Source organism: Petaurus breviceps, unplaced genomic scaffold (genome assembly GCF_028583685.1).
Source record: "Petaurus breviceps papuanus isolate PSGF00001 unplaced genomic scaffold, PetGlider_PUasm1.0 90317, whole genome shotgun sequence".
NCBI lineage: Eukaryota > Metazoa > Chordata > Mammalia > Diprotodontia > Petauridae > Petaurus > Petaurus breviceps.
The window spans coordinates 697095-713090 of NW_027187217.1; the positions used below are offsets into that span (position 1 = coordinate 697095).

The 15996-nt window shown below is 53.3% G+C and overlaps 3 protein-coding genes across 7 annotated transcripts in view; 2 read left to right on the plus strand and 1 right to left on the minus strand.

Annotated features, from left to right (window-relative positions):
* PTDSS2 (phosphatidylserine synthase 2) overlaps positions 1-11744 on the minus strand; it is a 39440-nt gene extending 27696 nt beyond the window's left edge. The window contains exons 1-4 of one of the 5 annotated variants that reach the window (XM_069107950.1): positions 10903-10954; positions 10742-10833; positions 3538-3639; positions 1065-1147 (exon numbers count right to left, since the gene is read on the minus strand). In XM_069107950.1, the coding sequence (XP_068964051.1) occupies positions 1065-1147; positions 3538-3639; positions 10742-10833; positions 10903-10911 (286 nt within the window). In that variant the 5' untranslated portion in view covers positions 10912-10954. Of the gene's footprint in view, positions 1-1064; positions 1148-3537; positions 3640-10267; positions 10293-10741; positions 10955-11590 lie in introns of those variants that run through there. The other 4 variants (XM_069107952.1, XM_069107949.1, XM_069107951.1 and 1 more) reach the window with 4 other exon arrangements.
* The window catches only part of ANO9 (anoctamin 9), a 165435-nt gene that overhangs the window by 124979 nt on the left and 24460 nt on the right, over positions 1-15996 (plus strand). The gene's annotated exons all lie outside the window — the stretch shown is intronic.
* LOC138176997 (uncharacterized) lies at positions 11331-12101 on the plus strand. Its single transcript, XM_069107984.1, has one exon. The coding sequence runs from the start codon at positions 11331-11333 to the stop codon at positions 12099-12101; it is 771 nt and encodes a 256-aa protein (XP_068964085.1).

Genomic DNA, 15996 nt, shown 5'->3' on the forward strand with positions numbered 1-15996 from the left:
GGTGCTACAGAGGTCAAATGGACCAGAGGTGCTGCAGAGGTGAAATGCACCAGAGGTGCTGTAGAGTGGAATCGACAATTCTTAATACCATATTGGATATGACTGTGAGAGAGTGAAGAGTCCAGGGTGACTCCTGGGTTGTGAGCCTAAGAGACTGGGAGGAGGGCATTGCCCTCTGCAGTCATAGAGAAGGTGGGGGATAGGGGATGGAAGGGGGAGGGTTTGGGGGGTAAGATCATGAGCTCTGCTTTGGACATATTTAGTTGAAGAAGTCTGCTGGATGTCCAGTTTGAGATGTCTGAAAGGCAGCTAGAGATGCAAGATTAGGGGTCAGCAGAGAGGTTGGGGCAGGAAAGGTAGATCTGAGCATCATCAGCATAAAGAGTTAAATCCACGGAAGCTGATGAGATCACCAAGTGAAGTAGTTTAGAAGATCCTGGACAGAACCTGAGGGACACCCACATGGTTATAGGGTATGGCCTGGAGAAGGATCCAGCAAAGCAGAAGGAGGAGGAGTGGGCAGAGAGGAAGGAGGAGAGCCAGGAGCAGGGAGGGGTGAAAACCTAAAGAGAAGAAAGGATCCAGGAGGAGAAAGTGATCACCAGTGTCCAAGGCCACATGGAGGTCAAGGAGAAAGAGGAATGAAAAAAAAGGCCACTGGGGATCCAAAAGACGGGGGGATAAGTCTGCCTAGGCCACCTGGACGTAAGACTCCAAAGTCTTTCTGGGTTAGGCATGGGTGAGGCACTTTACAGAGAGCAGAAGCACAACCTCACCAGCTGGACCAGCCCTTGTGCCCTCTCCAGGCTCCTCCCATAGCTTGGCTAGGCCAGCATCCCCAGGAGCTACAGACAGTCCCAAACCCTGTCCTCTCATCAGAGGCCATCCAGCCCCCACATGATGACCATGCACAGCTGTCTCTTTCCCCTAAGGACTTCACTTCACCCATACACCTGGAGAGCCCCAGGGGTTCTTCAGGGCAAGCAAAGTCTCATGTGACCAGTTGCCAACAGTTACCACCCTTAAGGCCAGTGCAGTAAATTCAAAAGAGAATGGCAAGTTACCTGGATGAGGTCTGGAGAACGGTCCATCTTTGGCCTGTGTGACTCCAAAGCACAAGAAAACCAAGATGCTGGCCACGACTCCTCTGAGGACAAAGGGTAAAGAGCCCCTTCACTATCTGGGACCTCTAAGTCACCCTGCCACGATGGGCTGCCCCACCCTAGGAAAGCAGCCCAAGGGCCAGGCCCTGCTCCTCCAGAGGGCCGAACAGCCAGGAGGCCCCAGGCCCAGAGTCAGGAAGTTCAAAGCCAGCTTCAGACACTGACTGGCAGGGTGACCCTGGGCAAGCTGCTGAACCTGTTTGCTTCAGTTTCCTCATCTGTGAAACAGAGGTAATAACAATAACACAGACATCCCAGGGCTCCTGTGGGGATCACAAGTTAACATTTGTAAGGTGCTTGGCACAGGACACAGCACACGTAGGTGCTATGTGTAGATACTGATTCTGTGCTTGGTGAGGGGTCACAGCACAGCTACCATCCATCACAGCCCACCCTAGCAGGGGTATATTTGATCAGATTTCCAACTCCCAGGCAGCCCCTTGAATTTGGCTTGGATACATTTAACCCCAAGAGGCTGTTAATGCACTCTCTAGCCAAGGGCTACCATATGGCAAGGGCCCCCTCCTCCCAAAGAGCCCAGGAAGTTGTCTCTGAGTGGGGCACATTGGTACTAGGGACTCTGGCCCTTCAGTAAGATGACAAGCAGCAGGGTTTGCTTGTTCGTGGAGGACCCTGGCAAGAACACCACTGAGGGCTGATGTGGCCTTCAGGTTCAACACAAGCTAAGGCTGTCAGTAGGCCCTCAGAAGGCCCCCTGCATCTCATCGGAACAAGGTCTGACTGAAAGTACTAGTGAAACAAAAAGTCCCCAATATCTCTGACCCACGAGAAGCCACAGCAAGTGCCAAAGCCAAGCCAAAGGCTCAGTATCAATGCACCAAAGGCAGAGCGTACAACTTCTTATAGGAAAAGTAAAATGAGTTACAGGAAAAAATAAACAGTAAAATTATATTAGTGGGGGACCTCAATTTACCCATCTTAGACCTAGAGAAATCTAACCATAAAATAAAAAAGAAAGAAGTTAAGAAGATGAATGCAATTTTAGAAAAGCTAGATATGACTGACATTTGGAGAATACTGAACAGGAATAAAAAGGAATATATCTATTTGTAAATTTTTTTTTTTGCTTTTTGGAGGGCAGTTGGGGTTAAGTGACTTGCCCAAGGTCACACGGCTAGTTTTTGTGTTAAGTGTCTGAGGCCAGGGCGGTTGCTCTGTTCACTGCACCACCTAGCTGCCCCGAGTAGATCTATTTCTCACATATGCATGGCACCTTTATAAAAACTGGTTGAGTATCAGGACATAAAAACCTTACAAGGAAATCCAGAAAAGCAGAAACACTAAATGAATCTACTTCTGACTAAGATGCAACCAGAAAATTACATTTAAAAAAGGATTTCTGTAACATAGATAAAAAAATTAATTGGAAACTAAATAAACTAATTCTAAAGAATGAGTGGGTCTGAGAACAAATCACAGAAGCAATCAATAATGTCATTAAACATGATGACAACAATAAGACAATGTTCCAAAATTTATCTATTGTAGCCAAAGCTACTTAGGAGAAAATTCTTTATCTCTAAATACATCAATTAAGAAAGAGAAAGGATAAATCAACAAATTGAGCATGTGATTAAACCAATTAGAAAAAAAAAATCAAAACCTTCCCAACTAAACATCCAAATAGAAATCCAAAAAATCAAAGGTGAGATTAATAGAATTGAATAAAAATACTCATTAAACCAACAAGTAAAGCTAGGAGCTGATTTTATGAAAGAAAAAAAATATTGACTAAACTGATGTTTAAAAGAAAGAAAACCAAATTACCAATATCAAAAGTAAAAAGAGTAAATGAACTAATGAAGATGAAATTAAAGCAATTATTAAAAAGCATTTTGCCCAACCAACTGCCAACAATGCTGACAATTTAAATGAAGTGGATGAATTATTTACAAAAATATAATTTGCCCAGATTAACAAAAGAGGAAATAGAAAAAGAAATCGAACAAGCCAAACATGAGCTCCCTGAAACAAGAAACTCAAGACCAGATGGATTCCCAGCAAGTTCTACCAAATGTTTTAAGAACAACAAATTTCAACACTATATAAATTGTATGGGAAAAATAAGGGAGAGAGTGGTCCCCAATTCCTTCTACAATACAAATGTGGTTTTGATACCTGAACCAGGGAAATCAAATACCAAGAAAGCCAACTAGAAGCCACTGAGGGCGGCCACCTGTTCCCACCAGCTCAAGGGTCTTGGAGCACTTTACTCCTGATGGGGCCATCATGCACTCCAGCAAAGCAGGTGCTGGGTGTGCCAAGGGCCCAGGCCAGGGACATAGGAGGAGCAGCCCGAGGGACCACCGTGTCTGTCTGGGGGGAGGAGGCAGGCCCCGGGGCCCTGGTGTACCGTTTGGTGTTGTAGGCAGTGTCCTGAGGCGTCTCTTCAAGCAGGGTCACATAGCCAAGGGCGCAGGTGAGGATGAACAAGACTGTTAAGGTGTGGGCTCTCCTGAAACACACGGAAAATGGGGACAGAGTTACAAAAGTCATCATTTGTGGTGCACACTGAAGGGCCGTCAGGGTCATCTAGTCTCACCTCGACACGAGCTCTGACCCCAGACCCTCCACTATGGGCAGTGCACACATCTTCCTTCCTCCAGCCCATCAGCACAGACTGTGTGCCAGGCACTGTGCTGAGCGCAAGGATACAGGGGAGGTAAAGCCATTCCTGCCCTTGGGGAGCTCCCCATCTACCAGGGGGACAATGTGTGAACATGACATACAATGAACATAAAGGCTAAAATGGGGAAGGAAGTTACTGAGATTTTTTTTTAACTTTTTTTTGGGGGGGGAGGACAGGGAAATTGGGATTAAATGACTTGCCCAAGGTCACATGTCTAGTAAGTGTTATATGTCTGAGGGTGGATTTGAACTCAGATCCTTCTGACTCCAGGGCTGGTGCTCTTTTCACTGTGCCACCTAGCTGCCCTGAGGCCTGAGGTTTCAGCTGGGACCTGAAGGAAGGCAAGAAGCTGGGGAAGCAACCCATGCCAGGCACAGCCCAGTGCCTACAAAGTACATGGAGAGAAGACAAGAAAGGCTGGAACAGTCATGAAGAGAATTTTCTATGTGGCCCCAGAGGGAACAGGGGGCTCCCAGAGTTTGCTAAAGGTGGGGGGGCACACAGTCAGACCCTTTGCAGGGAAGATGCACGAGGGAGAAAAGGGGGTGTATCAGGGGATAGGGTGAGGGTATCTACCTTCCATGTGAAGTCTCCCCTGGGAGCCTAAGGTCCACAAGAGCCCTCAGCACAGTGCCTGGCGCACAGTAAGCAATGGATAAATGCTTGCTGACCTGAGCTGGCTCGGTCAATGCAATGACTGATCATGATTCCCGAGGACAGAGGAGAAGGTTGACTGCCTGTCTGGACACACACGTAGTCAGTGTGGGGACCCATTTTTCCTGCCTGCTGACAGGGCCCAAGGTTCAGTGACTCTTTTCAGGGTTTGTGGGAGAGGGGAGAGGGAGAAAACATGCCAAATGAATGTGAACACTGGCTGCACCTTTCTGGAGGCAGAGAAGACTTTGGATCCCATAACCCTCTCAGGAAGGCAGGGCTTCCGAAACCTATTTGTGTTCCTCTGCATTTTGGTGAAGCTCAGAACGCTGGTTTTAAATGTATAAAATGAAATACAAGCATTTATAAAGGAAGCCAATTAAACTGGAACAGTGATCAAAACACCTGTGTAGGAAAAAAAGGCCAAGTTCACAGACACCATCTCCCCCCCAAATCTATCCTCAGACCCCTTGGGAGCCTGTGGACATGTGCTGGGTGGAGATAAGCCCTAACTCTAAGCTCTAACCTGAAACTTCTGATCCCACAAGCCCATCCATGAGTGCCTGTGGTGGGCAAGGGCAGTGAGAGGCAGGCACTCGGACAGACAGCTGAGAACTTCCCAAGAAAGAGCTGCCCATCACATCACAGCAGAGAATCTGCCCAAAAACAACTTGGACTCCAAGGGAAAGAAGGAAATTGGATCAGGCCAAGGAAGGACCACAAAATAGGGAGAAACTCCAGGAAGTAGGCCCTTCTGCCCCAGAATGCCATGAGACACCAGCCAGAAGCCTGGAGGTAACACGAAAGGGGACCACCAGGCAAAGCCAATGCCAGCCCACGGCTCCCCAGCCTGACCCCCACTGGCCTACAGGGCTCTGCATCCAGAGGCTCCCCCAAGAAATCCCTGAGAGAGGTCCGACATTCAGAGAGTGCCCTGGAAACCAAAAGGGTCAGGAAAAAATGCCGTGTGGCATCATGCTGGCATCCATGGGCACCAAAGGCCTCTGTCCTGAGACACCACAGGGTCAACCATGCCATCCCCACCAGCAAGAAGAAGAGGCCTCACACCGAGGTGGGGGTGCAGCTGAGCACCTTTTACAAGGTTGTTTGTTCTTTAACTGAAGGGCTGGGCAGGGGGTGGGAGTGGAGGGAAAGGTGGAGTAAGCAACGGCAATGCCAGCAAAAGAAAGAAAAAGGCCAGTAGGAAAATGTGAGAACAGAGGGAAGTCAAAGGATGGAGTTATGGGTAGACAGCAAAGAAAAGGGGCCCCAGAGCTGGCTGCGTCCTCATGAGGCCTTCTGGAGGTAGCTAGCTTCCTGGCAATCTTTTCTCTGTGTTCTGCTAGGAATATGGAAATGCTTATTTTGGGGTGTTTCAATTTCAGAATAAAAACCTTTAAACTTTTCCAAATGAGTCTACGCTTAGCTTCCCAGGGAAACTCAGCTGTCCACTTCCAGCTCAGAAGAAGCATGTGGAGCTCTGGAATCAGGCTCCTCTCAGGTATGAGGCCTCCTTTCTGGTCAAACTAGTACCAAGCCCTGCTCCACCCTCAGGGGCGCCTCTGCAAGCATTCAAGTCATTCCAGCATTCCCAGGAAACCCAGCCCTAAGGCCCTGGCCAGTCCTGGGGGGCAGAGCCCCGAGATTCTTTCCCCCAAGAACCTCAAACAGATATCACCCTGTGCCAAGGCAATGAAGCCCTGGGCTGACCAAAGCGAGGGACAAGCCAGGGACCAGACTGTGATGCTTCACCCTGGGTCTCTAAGACAAAAGGGGAAGGTGTTTCTGGAGCCTAAGATCAAAGAATACCAGAAGGGCAGGAAAATTCCATAAGAACTCAGCTTGGGCAAGAGAGGGAGGGGAAGGGGAGAGTGGAGGGAAAAGGGAAAGGAGGGGAGAGAGGGGTAAGAAGATGGTGGAAGGGGGAGAAGAAAAAAACAAAACAACAAAAAAATGTTGACCTAAAGCGTGCAGTCATGCCACACAAAACTAAAGCTTTCTGTCCTGAAGGACTCTGTGGGGCGATTCTGGACCAAAAAACTGCTCTGTGAAGGAATTCCAAATTGCCCAAGGCTGGGGAGCAGGAACTAGAAGGCAGCTCCTCAGATTCTGGCCAGGAACAAGGGCCTAATTTAGGGTGCTGTCATCTTGGCCAAGGGCCCCTCAAAGGTAGCCCAAGAGCCCATGAGCTTTGCTGGCCTCCAGTGACCTGACTCCTGAGCTCCAGGGCCACCAAGGCCCCCAGACTGGTTTCAGACAAAGTGCTGTATGCTTGTGAAGAGGATTTGGGAGAGATTCAGCCAATGCACACTTTCTCTCAAGGCTAATATCCAAGCTGGCATCAAACCATTCATGACTCCTCCGGACCCCAAATTTCACAGCACAACCACCCTGTCTCTTAGAGTTGATGTCTGTATCATGCACCCAAGATTCCCATGACGCAACCTCTGGCCCAAGAGTGGAGAAAGGCCCAAACATCGACAAAATGGTGGACATGGTGACCAGTCACTCAGCCAGGAGTCACCAGCTCCACACCTTCTGCCTTCATTCCCAACCCCCCCCCCCCTTTCCCTGAGGCCCTGGACATGAAGGATCTATGGGCTGGACCAGGCTGGGCCCTGAGGGTAAACAGATCTTTCTATCAACCATGGTGTGGGAACCTCCAATATGTTATCCCCCCAAATGGAAAGGTGAACTCCCTTCCATTTAGAATGCCCCATTCATTCCTTCATAGGGGACTTGGTCCCCTCCTGGCTCTGACCTTCTTTCAAAGATCAAGGACCAGTTCATCCAGGAGCCCAGGAAGCTCTGACCAACTCCTGGGGACCTGTTCATCACTTTGGGCAGTGGGTCAAAACCACTCATGCTCCTTGGCAGAGAAAAGAGAGACAAGAAAAGCTGTGCCTCCTCTCTGGCCTCGTAGCCCTTTGTCCCTCACACTTGCCCAGGCTGGCAAGGGCTGGGCATCAGAAGGTCAACATCAACAGGCAGAGAGGCTCCCAGATAGCACTGAGCATGCCTGCTCAAGTTCCGGGACAGGGGGAGGGAGAACACAGGGCCCCACCCCATCTGAACAATTCTGAGGCTGGGCCGAAGGGACCCTAAGGAACAGAGCAGAAGAGGCCCCCTGGCCTAAGAGAATGCCACCACCGAGTCTCCCTGGTTGGTGTGTAAGTGTAAAGGTTCAAGGACTACCTCCAAGCCTACCTCCTCTTTGTCACCCAAGCTTCCCCACCCCCTTCCTCTCCAATCATACCTGGTCTTCGTGCCTCGGGTTTACCCCCTCACAATTGCCAAAATAATTTCCTTCTAACTCTGCTCAGAGGAGAAAAGGCAACCCCCTCCTCCCTTGGGCAATCTGGCTGCAGACCACCTTTGCCCCCCTGCCTCCCATGACCCCTCTCCCCCAACTGTGTGAGCCATGACCTCATCAGGGCTCGTCCCAACCCCCCAGACAGAAGCCAAACCCCTCTGTAGGGAGATGCGACTGGGAGGCAGGAGTCTCAAACTGTCTGGGGCCAGATGTTGGCAGTGGGCAGCAAACTCAGAGAGCAAGGGTTCACAGGGCCACAGCCTGGAAACCAAGAGCCCTCAGAGGCCACTGTGTCCAGCTGCCTCAGGAAGCCTCTAGGGATCTGAAGCCAGCTGGGTGAGGATCCCTGGAGGGAACCAGATGGAATAAATATGAGTGAAAAGACTCTAGCTTCATACAGGTAGCATGGTGGTGGCGGTGGCAGCTGCTGCCTAGGGGGGGCATCCTCACTCAGCCAATGCTTTTTGGGGGTCCTGATAAGCCTCTCCCCTTGGCTGGCCCACAGTTCCAACTACAACATCTTTCATTCAAAAAGCATTATGGGACACCTCCTGTGTACAACAAACAATGGAACGGCCCCCCCCCATCTCCTACAGTCCCTGCTTAGCCTAGCACCAAGCTGCTGGGATCCCACCAGGGGGCTGGAGGGGACCTGCCCAGAACAGCCCTTCAGGCAAACAGCTTTCGGGGCACAGTGGAGGATGGCTGGGGAAGGGAGAGCCCAGGAGAGAGAGAAGTGAGGGCCTGGAGAGAGGCGTGGCCAGAGACTGGATATGGAAGTGAGCAAAGGCGGAGGGGGCCCAGAGAGGAGTTTTGGGGGGAAGATAAGGCTTTGTTATGCCTTGAGAAGGTGAGAGTGACGACTTCCAAAGGGGAATTAGACATGTAAGCCTGGGGAGGCCTGCATGTCAAAAAGATGGCTGTATCCTTAGCTTGGGCAAAGCTTTGGGGAACCATTGCCCAGAAGGTAAGGTAGCAGGGATGGACCAAAGAGGAGACACATGGACATTAAGAAGGGAAAGTAGGAAAGTACAGTGGGTGGCTGAGAACCCAGCGCTGCTGGAGAGAAAGGGGGGGGAGCAGGTCATGGCCAGGGGGACAGATGGGGGGTGGAACAGGACCCATCCAGGGCCCAAGGAGACAGAAAGGAGAGGCTCTCTGCCCTGCAGGATGTAGCACCTGAGCATTCAGAGACTGCCAGGAGCCAGGAAGAGAGAGAGGGGATGAGTAAAGTCGGGAAGCCACCCCTCCATGGGGGCCAGGACTGGGTGAGCAGGGGAGTAGAAAGGTGCTCAATCCTCTGCTCTATCCCTCCAACCCCTAGGTCTGTGCAGGCTCCTCAGCTGTGTTCCCTACCACCCACAAAGCTGGAGGGCAGCTGCTGGGCCATCTGTGCCTTGCAGCACAGCAAGGGGCAGTCAGAAAAACAGCCAGGGAGCTTAGCTTCAGACACTGACAAGCACTGTGACCCTGGGGAAGACCCTTCACCATTTTGTACCTCAGTTTTCCTAGCTGTAAAATGGGGATCTAAACATCCCCAACTTCCCAGAGCTGTCATGGGGAGCACTTTGAGAACACTAAAGGACTCCAGAAAGGCTGGCTCTCATTTACCATCACCATCATTACCACTGACCTCCCAGAGACTGAGCTTCCTCCTCTGCAGACTAGAGAGGACACCTATAGTCCTTGGTGGCCTTGATCTAGGTGACCCATCTGACCCACAGGATAGTGTGACCATGTGTTTCACTGACCTGTGTTTGGATAGCAGCCCTGAGGAGACAAGAGCCAAACCATCCCCATTCTCTTATTTTCCCAAACTCCCAACCTAGGCTTTAACGTGGGCTCCTCTGCCTCACCCCCAAATCCAATATTGTGCCAAAGCCTGTTGATTTCATCTCTGCAACATCCCTGGTCCATTTCACCCCCCTGCACCATCCCTGGTCCATTTCACCCCAGCACGTTCCCTGGTCCATTTCACCCCCTGCAACATCCCTGGTCCATTTCACCCCCTGCAACATCCCTGGTCCATTTCACCCCCTGCAACATCCCTGGTCCATTTCACTTCTACAACATCTCCTGTCTATTTCACCTCTAAACCATTTCTGACCCATTAGGCTTTGCAACACCTCACCAAGACTTCTTTCTCTCCAGAGACACTGCCCTCCTCCCAGGTGTGGGCCCTCACACCCCTCAGGCCTGGTCTATTACAATAGACTCTACTGTCTCAAATTCCTCCCTCCCCCAACTCCAGCCAGTTCTCCACTTAGGTAACAAACAGATCTTCCCAAGAGGCAGGTCCAATCATGTCCCGGCGTTATCACGTTCTGGATCTAATACCAAGCTGTGTTTGGCATTCATAGCCCTACATAACCTTTCCTGTCTTCTTGCACCTCATTCCCTGATACTCTTTGATTCAGAGACCCAGGCCTCCTGGATGTCCCACCAAAACCTTCCATCTCGAGACTTTGCCTTGGCTGTTCTCTTTACCTGGAAGGCTCTCACTACTCCAGCTTTCTCGGTTGCCTTTGAATAATCGTACCCTCGAGGAGAACCTTAATTCCTATCCCCGCCGGCGCCTGGGGCGGGAAGAGTTACTCCCATTTATCTGGCCCCAGGAGACCCAGAGCTTCCGAGGCGCTTAACCAATGCCTTTTGGGCGACCTTCTCCAAGAAGCCATCCCCTGAGCGTCGGACCCGAGGCCACACCACGTGGGGACTCCTCAAGGTTCTGGAGATGAGGGATCCACGGCACTACCAGGGCCAAAGAAAGGTCAGAGGATCGAGGCAGAAGCTCCGAACGCCGCTGCAGGGTGGAAGGGGGGTCAAGGGGTCAGATACGGCGAGGAGGGAGGGGCTCCCAGCGCCATCACGGCGGGGGGTCTGGAGCGGGGGGGGGGGGGGGTGGGGGCGGGGGGGGGGGGGCGCGCGCTCCCCCCGCGCACGCGCCCGCCCGACGCTCACCAGAAGAAGGTGTTGGTACCGTCGTCATAAACCTCGGACTCGGTGCTGCGGCGCGCCCCAGCCTCGGCCCGAGCCCCAGCCCCGGGCCCGGACTCCGCCGGCGGCCCTTCCAGCGAGGCCTTGCCCTGCGGCCCCGGGCCCGGGGCGTCCCTGCGCTCGACCCTGCGCATGGCGTTGGCTCTACACCGCTCGCCTCCAGCTCCGGTTCGGCCCGCCCCGCACGCACACCCCGCCCCCGGCCCGCCCCGCACGCAGGGTGGCCCGGCGCATGTCACTGGACGCCACTCCCGGGCCGCAAGCCGCACTCTGGCGCCTAGTCCCGAGCAGCAGGCCGGAGGGACGCGGGCTGGTTGCCAAGGTGACCCCCGCCCACGTCCCGCCCTTGGCGCACGCCACGTTAGCTCCGCGGCCGCGCGGCATGCCGGGAAGCGTCGTCACGCCCCGCCCCGCCCCTCGAACGAAGAGCCGTCCGCGCGCGCCTGCGCGCGCAGCTCCCCGTGCTCGCAGCATTCTGGGATTCGTAGTCCCGACTCGGATTGGTCATCAGGATAATTGACATCCCGGCTCCGCTCCCGGCCCCGCCCTCAGCATGATCATCCGGGCCCACCCCCTGCGGTCCCCGGAGCCAAGGCCCTCGCCCGCCGCCGGCCCGAGAAGCGTGCCCGATACGCAGTTCGATGTGGGCCAAAAGTCAAGGATGTCCCCCATCCATCAGTCCTTGGCCCCAAAGACCCTGATCGTGACCCGGCCCCCGGCCCCGTCCACCCCGAAGCGCGCCCACTCCTCCGCCCAGCGTTGGCCGAAGCAGGCGACCACTCCGGCCCGCGCCGTCCTGGGGCCGTCCCAAACCTTGATCCCGAGCTTCACCACGTCCCCGGCCGCCCCCAAGTCGTCCTCCCGGACCCTGAGCCCTCCCTCTGGGGCCTCGTCGTCTGTCACCGCGACCAGGGCGTCCTTCACCGTGACGCCCCCGCCCTTCACCGTGACGCCCCCGCCCTTCACCGTGACCCCGCCGCCCCTGACTGTGCCCCCGCCCCCCTCTCCCCATCCCGCCTGGGACTCGGTCGGCCTGCCCCCTTTCACGCTGACTCCGCCCTCCTTGGAGGTGACTCTGCCCTCCTTCACCGTGACTCCGCCCCCCCTCGATCTGAGCGCCCATGGGCTGGCCACCGTGACCCCGCCTCCCATGACCGTGACCCCGCCTCCCTTGGTTATCACCCCGCCCCCCCTGGTCGTGACCCCGCCTGCCTTAGGCCCGGACTCGAATTCCATAACCGTGACCCTTCCTTCCCTGACCGTGACCCCGCCTCCCTTGACCGTGACTACTCCCCCTCTGATAGTGACCCCTCCTCCGCTTTGACCCCCACCCCGCTCCCAGGGGACCAGACTCCCGGGGGCAGGGCCCAGTCCTGGGGCAATCCCCCGGGTCTGTCTGAGCTCTCAGGTGGGAGCTCCGGGGCCTCCCTGGCCCCCTGCGGGGGTGGAGGGGATCCTAACCCTAAATGCGCGCTGGCAGAGGCCGTCGCGGGCGGGAACGTTTCTCATTAAAGGATGCTTGGCTTTCCATCCACTCGCCCCAGGGAGTGTCCGTCCCGTGTATGGGTCCCCGCCTGTGGCCTCGTCCTGGGGCGGGGGCGGCGGCCTGGAGACACCGGGAGCACTCTCCGGTGTAAGAAGCGGTCGGGCCCGGGGTGGGGGGCGAGGGTCTGCCCGAGAGACTCGGGATTGGGGAAAAGCAGTGCTTCCATCGTCCCCCTCTCTGGGGCCGCTCTGGCCTGGGCCCTCGAAGGTGGTTGGCCGGGGTCCGGAGCCTCCGACCGTGGGATCGATCCCTGCCAGCATCTGTCCGCAGGCTGTTGGCCAAGGCATCGTGTGCTCCCGGGGGTCTCGGATAAGGCCTCGGTGCGGATTGACATTGAACTGATTTCCGATTTACGAGAATAAGTCATTCTCCGATTAACAGATAATCTAAGGGCGATGGAGAGGCGGTCTTCTAGGGGGAAAGCAGGCTGTCTCCTTAGGAAAAAAAAAAACACGCCAGGTCGTCCATCGTTTTTGCTGTTTGTCCACCTCTTCACAACCCCTTTGGGGTTTTCCCGGCAAAGACACTGGAGTGTTTGCTGTTTCCTTCTCCAGCTCATTTTACAGAGGAGGTAACTGAGGCCAACAGGGTGAAGTGACTTGCCCAGGTTCACCCAGCTATAGTGTCTGAGGCTGCATTTGAACACAGGTCCTCCTGACTCACTCTGTCCACTGCAGGGCTCCCTTGCTACTCAACCACTAACAATCAGAGCAGTGCCACTTAAAGCCGTTCTCAGGTTTCCCCTCACTCCCATCATACTGGCCAAGTTGAAAAAGAAATGGAAGATGAACGAAACTCTAAGGGCTGGGGGAAATGGACGACACTCACACCTTCCTTTTCCAGCTGGGAAGCAATTGGGAACCAGCCCTAAAAAGTGAGTGAACTGTGAAAACACCCTGTGACCCAATAAATACCAGTGCTACATGTCTCCTCCCAAAAGATGGCAGTGAGAGAGGACCCCAGAAGCATCGGCAGCGGCTCGTTGGCCCAGCAAGGGCTGGTCTGTGCTTGCCTAAGGGACGTTCAGGGACTCTGACTGTGCTGTGAGAAATGATGAGGAGATGCAGACTCAGAAAGCCTCATACACAATGACCACGGGAGGGTCTCTCATCCTCCTGGCAGAGAGGGGAGGGGTTTGCTGGGGGGAGCTTCAGCTTTAGGGCATGGCCAAAATACGAATTTTTTTTTAAAATTACGTATATTTGTTATGAGTTTTTTTCTTTTTTCCCCCAAATTAGAGGATTGGGCATGAGAGAGAATTTTGTGTGGTTGAAAAAAAAATAATAAAACTTAAGAGGAAAACAGAAGCTCCCTTTAAGTCAACCCTCAGCCTGGACCGGCGCCCTCCCAAGGATCTCCCCCGAACATGAAAAGTGTGGCCCCTGGGACTCCGAGCATCTGACTCCCCTGTGGCTCCAGAATCTGTAGCTGCAAAGCAGCCATGCCCTGCTAAAACCATCTCGGCAGAACTGAGGGCAAGCAATGGGCCACCCAAGGCTTGGGGAGCCTTCCCTGGCACAATGGCTCATGAGAACAGTTTGTTCTAGCGCCTGGCTATGAAGGCGACTGAAGCACAGGCGGGGAGGCTGGCCACTCAGGGTGTAGTCAGACATGGAAGATGCCATGTCACCCACTGTATCCTGGGCCATCGAGAGTCGTCCTGACTGTGGTCCTGCCTCTGGACTTGGATGTCTCTGAAAGAGAGAGTGAGACTCACAGCTGTGCAACTCCACCCCACTTCAGTCCCATCCACTGCCCAATCAGGGCATCACCCCATGATGTCCTTGGTCGTCCTGGGAGGTCAGGACAAAGAGCCAAGCGTGGGACTGTGATGATCACAGCCAGCTCTCCTAGGAGCTGTCCACATCGGTCTAGAGGGGGCGCCTCTTTCTGTTCCTGCTTCTTAGGGCAATGCCTGCCACAGAGAAGGTGTTCAGTGAAAGCTCACCGATTGACCTCTAATTCTCCAGAGCTGATAGATGGAGGTGTCTCCTCCAGAGCACAGCTCCCCTGCTGGATGCCATGACTCATCCACAGGAAGAAAAGAAAACCTTTTCTTCCTCCAAGAGGTGAATAGCTCAGTTCTTCCTTGACTTTTGGTTCCTGACTCAAGGAAGAAGAGATGGGGAGTTAGTTGCTTTGATCCCCCCCACCCCAGGGCTCTTCATCAGCCCCATCTTCCAAGTTCACTCCATTCTTTGAAAGGACTCGGCTGTGTCTCTGTGGAGGGGTATGCCAGAATCATGGTGTGGGTAGAAGGAGGCTTCAGCATTGTTCTCGGTCGGTCAGTGTTTTTGCTTCAAGCTGATGCTGGTTCTGATAGACTCTTCTGGACTGGAGTGGGGGGCGGCACAGACAGTGAGAGCAGGGACTGTCCTGATGGCCCCAGTGCCTGGCCCATGAGGAGGGCTTAGTAAATACTTGCTGAAACTCCCAATAAAGATATGAACCTGATGTGAAAGATTACATGAAAAACAGATAGGAGTGGCAAGGGGAAAAAAGAACTGCCTTTCCGATCTAAGGAGAGGGGAATAGCCTGGTTATGCAAACCAGCCCAATGTAGCTGGAAAGGAAACAGGGAACTGGGAACATTTTGGCAGCATGTCTCATGTTGAATATGCACCAGGAGCTGGTTCAAATGTCTAAGACTAAGATCTACTTCCCCAAAAGATAAATAGTGAAAGGATGGAAAGAGAGAGTTTTCAAAGGATGATATCTAAGCTGTCAATAACTGTATGAAAAAAAAATGCCCCAAATCACCAAAAGTTAGAAAAATGCACATTAAGGCAACTTGGAGGCTCACTCCCACCCATCAGACTGGCAGAGATGACAGAGGAGGATGGCAGATGCTGGCCAGGCTGTGGGAAGACAGGTTTGCCAGAGGACATTGTTGCTAGAGCTGTGGATGGGACCAGCTTTTCCAAAAAGCCACTTGGAATTCAACTCCCATATTATTCCACTGTGTATCCCTTCTGAGCCAGGTAGACCACTCCCAGGCCTGTACCCCAACAAAATCAAAGGGAGAAGGAACTTGGGAGGAATTCTTCTGTAGTAACTTTGGAGCCTGAGGTGTTAAGGGAGATAGAGGGTGCCTGGGTTTTGGCAAAAAACAAAATGTTTTAGCCTGTGATTCTTCTTTTTTTTGTTTTTAGGGCAATTGGGGTTGAGCAACTTGCCCAAGGTTCCACAGCTATTAAGTGTTAAGTGTCTGAGGTTGAATTTGAACATAGGTCCTCCTGACTTCAGGGCTGGTGCTCTATTCACTGTGCCACCTAGCCACCCAAGACTGTGATTCTTACTAGGGCTTTTCAGCGAAATGAAGGTGAAACCTCTAAGCTGTAAAAGCTGATAGACATTAGCCAGTTTTCAGGGGTCTCTAGGAGACACCAACTATCCAAATGACCTTGGGGCCCAAGTCACTCCCTGACTAGAAGACAGTAAAGGGATGTGTGCTGGCACTTGGGAGAAGAACCATGTGAATGCTTCAGGAATGCTGACTTCCAAAGCAGAAGCAGTAGAAGAAACCCATGACCTCTCAGTGTGTCTGGGAGGGCAAGGGAATTCCCACCAATCAGAGCCCAAGGGCATGTTGGTTACAGCCTAAGGGTGGAGGTAGCCAGGAAGTAGTATGGGGGGCCTGGGGCTGGGCAAAACTGGGGCACTCTGAGTACCA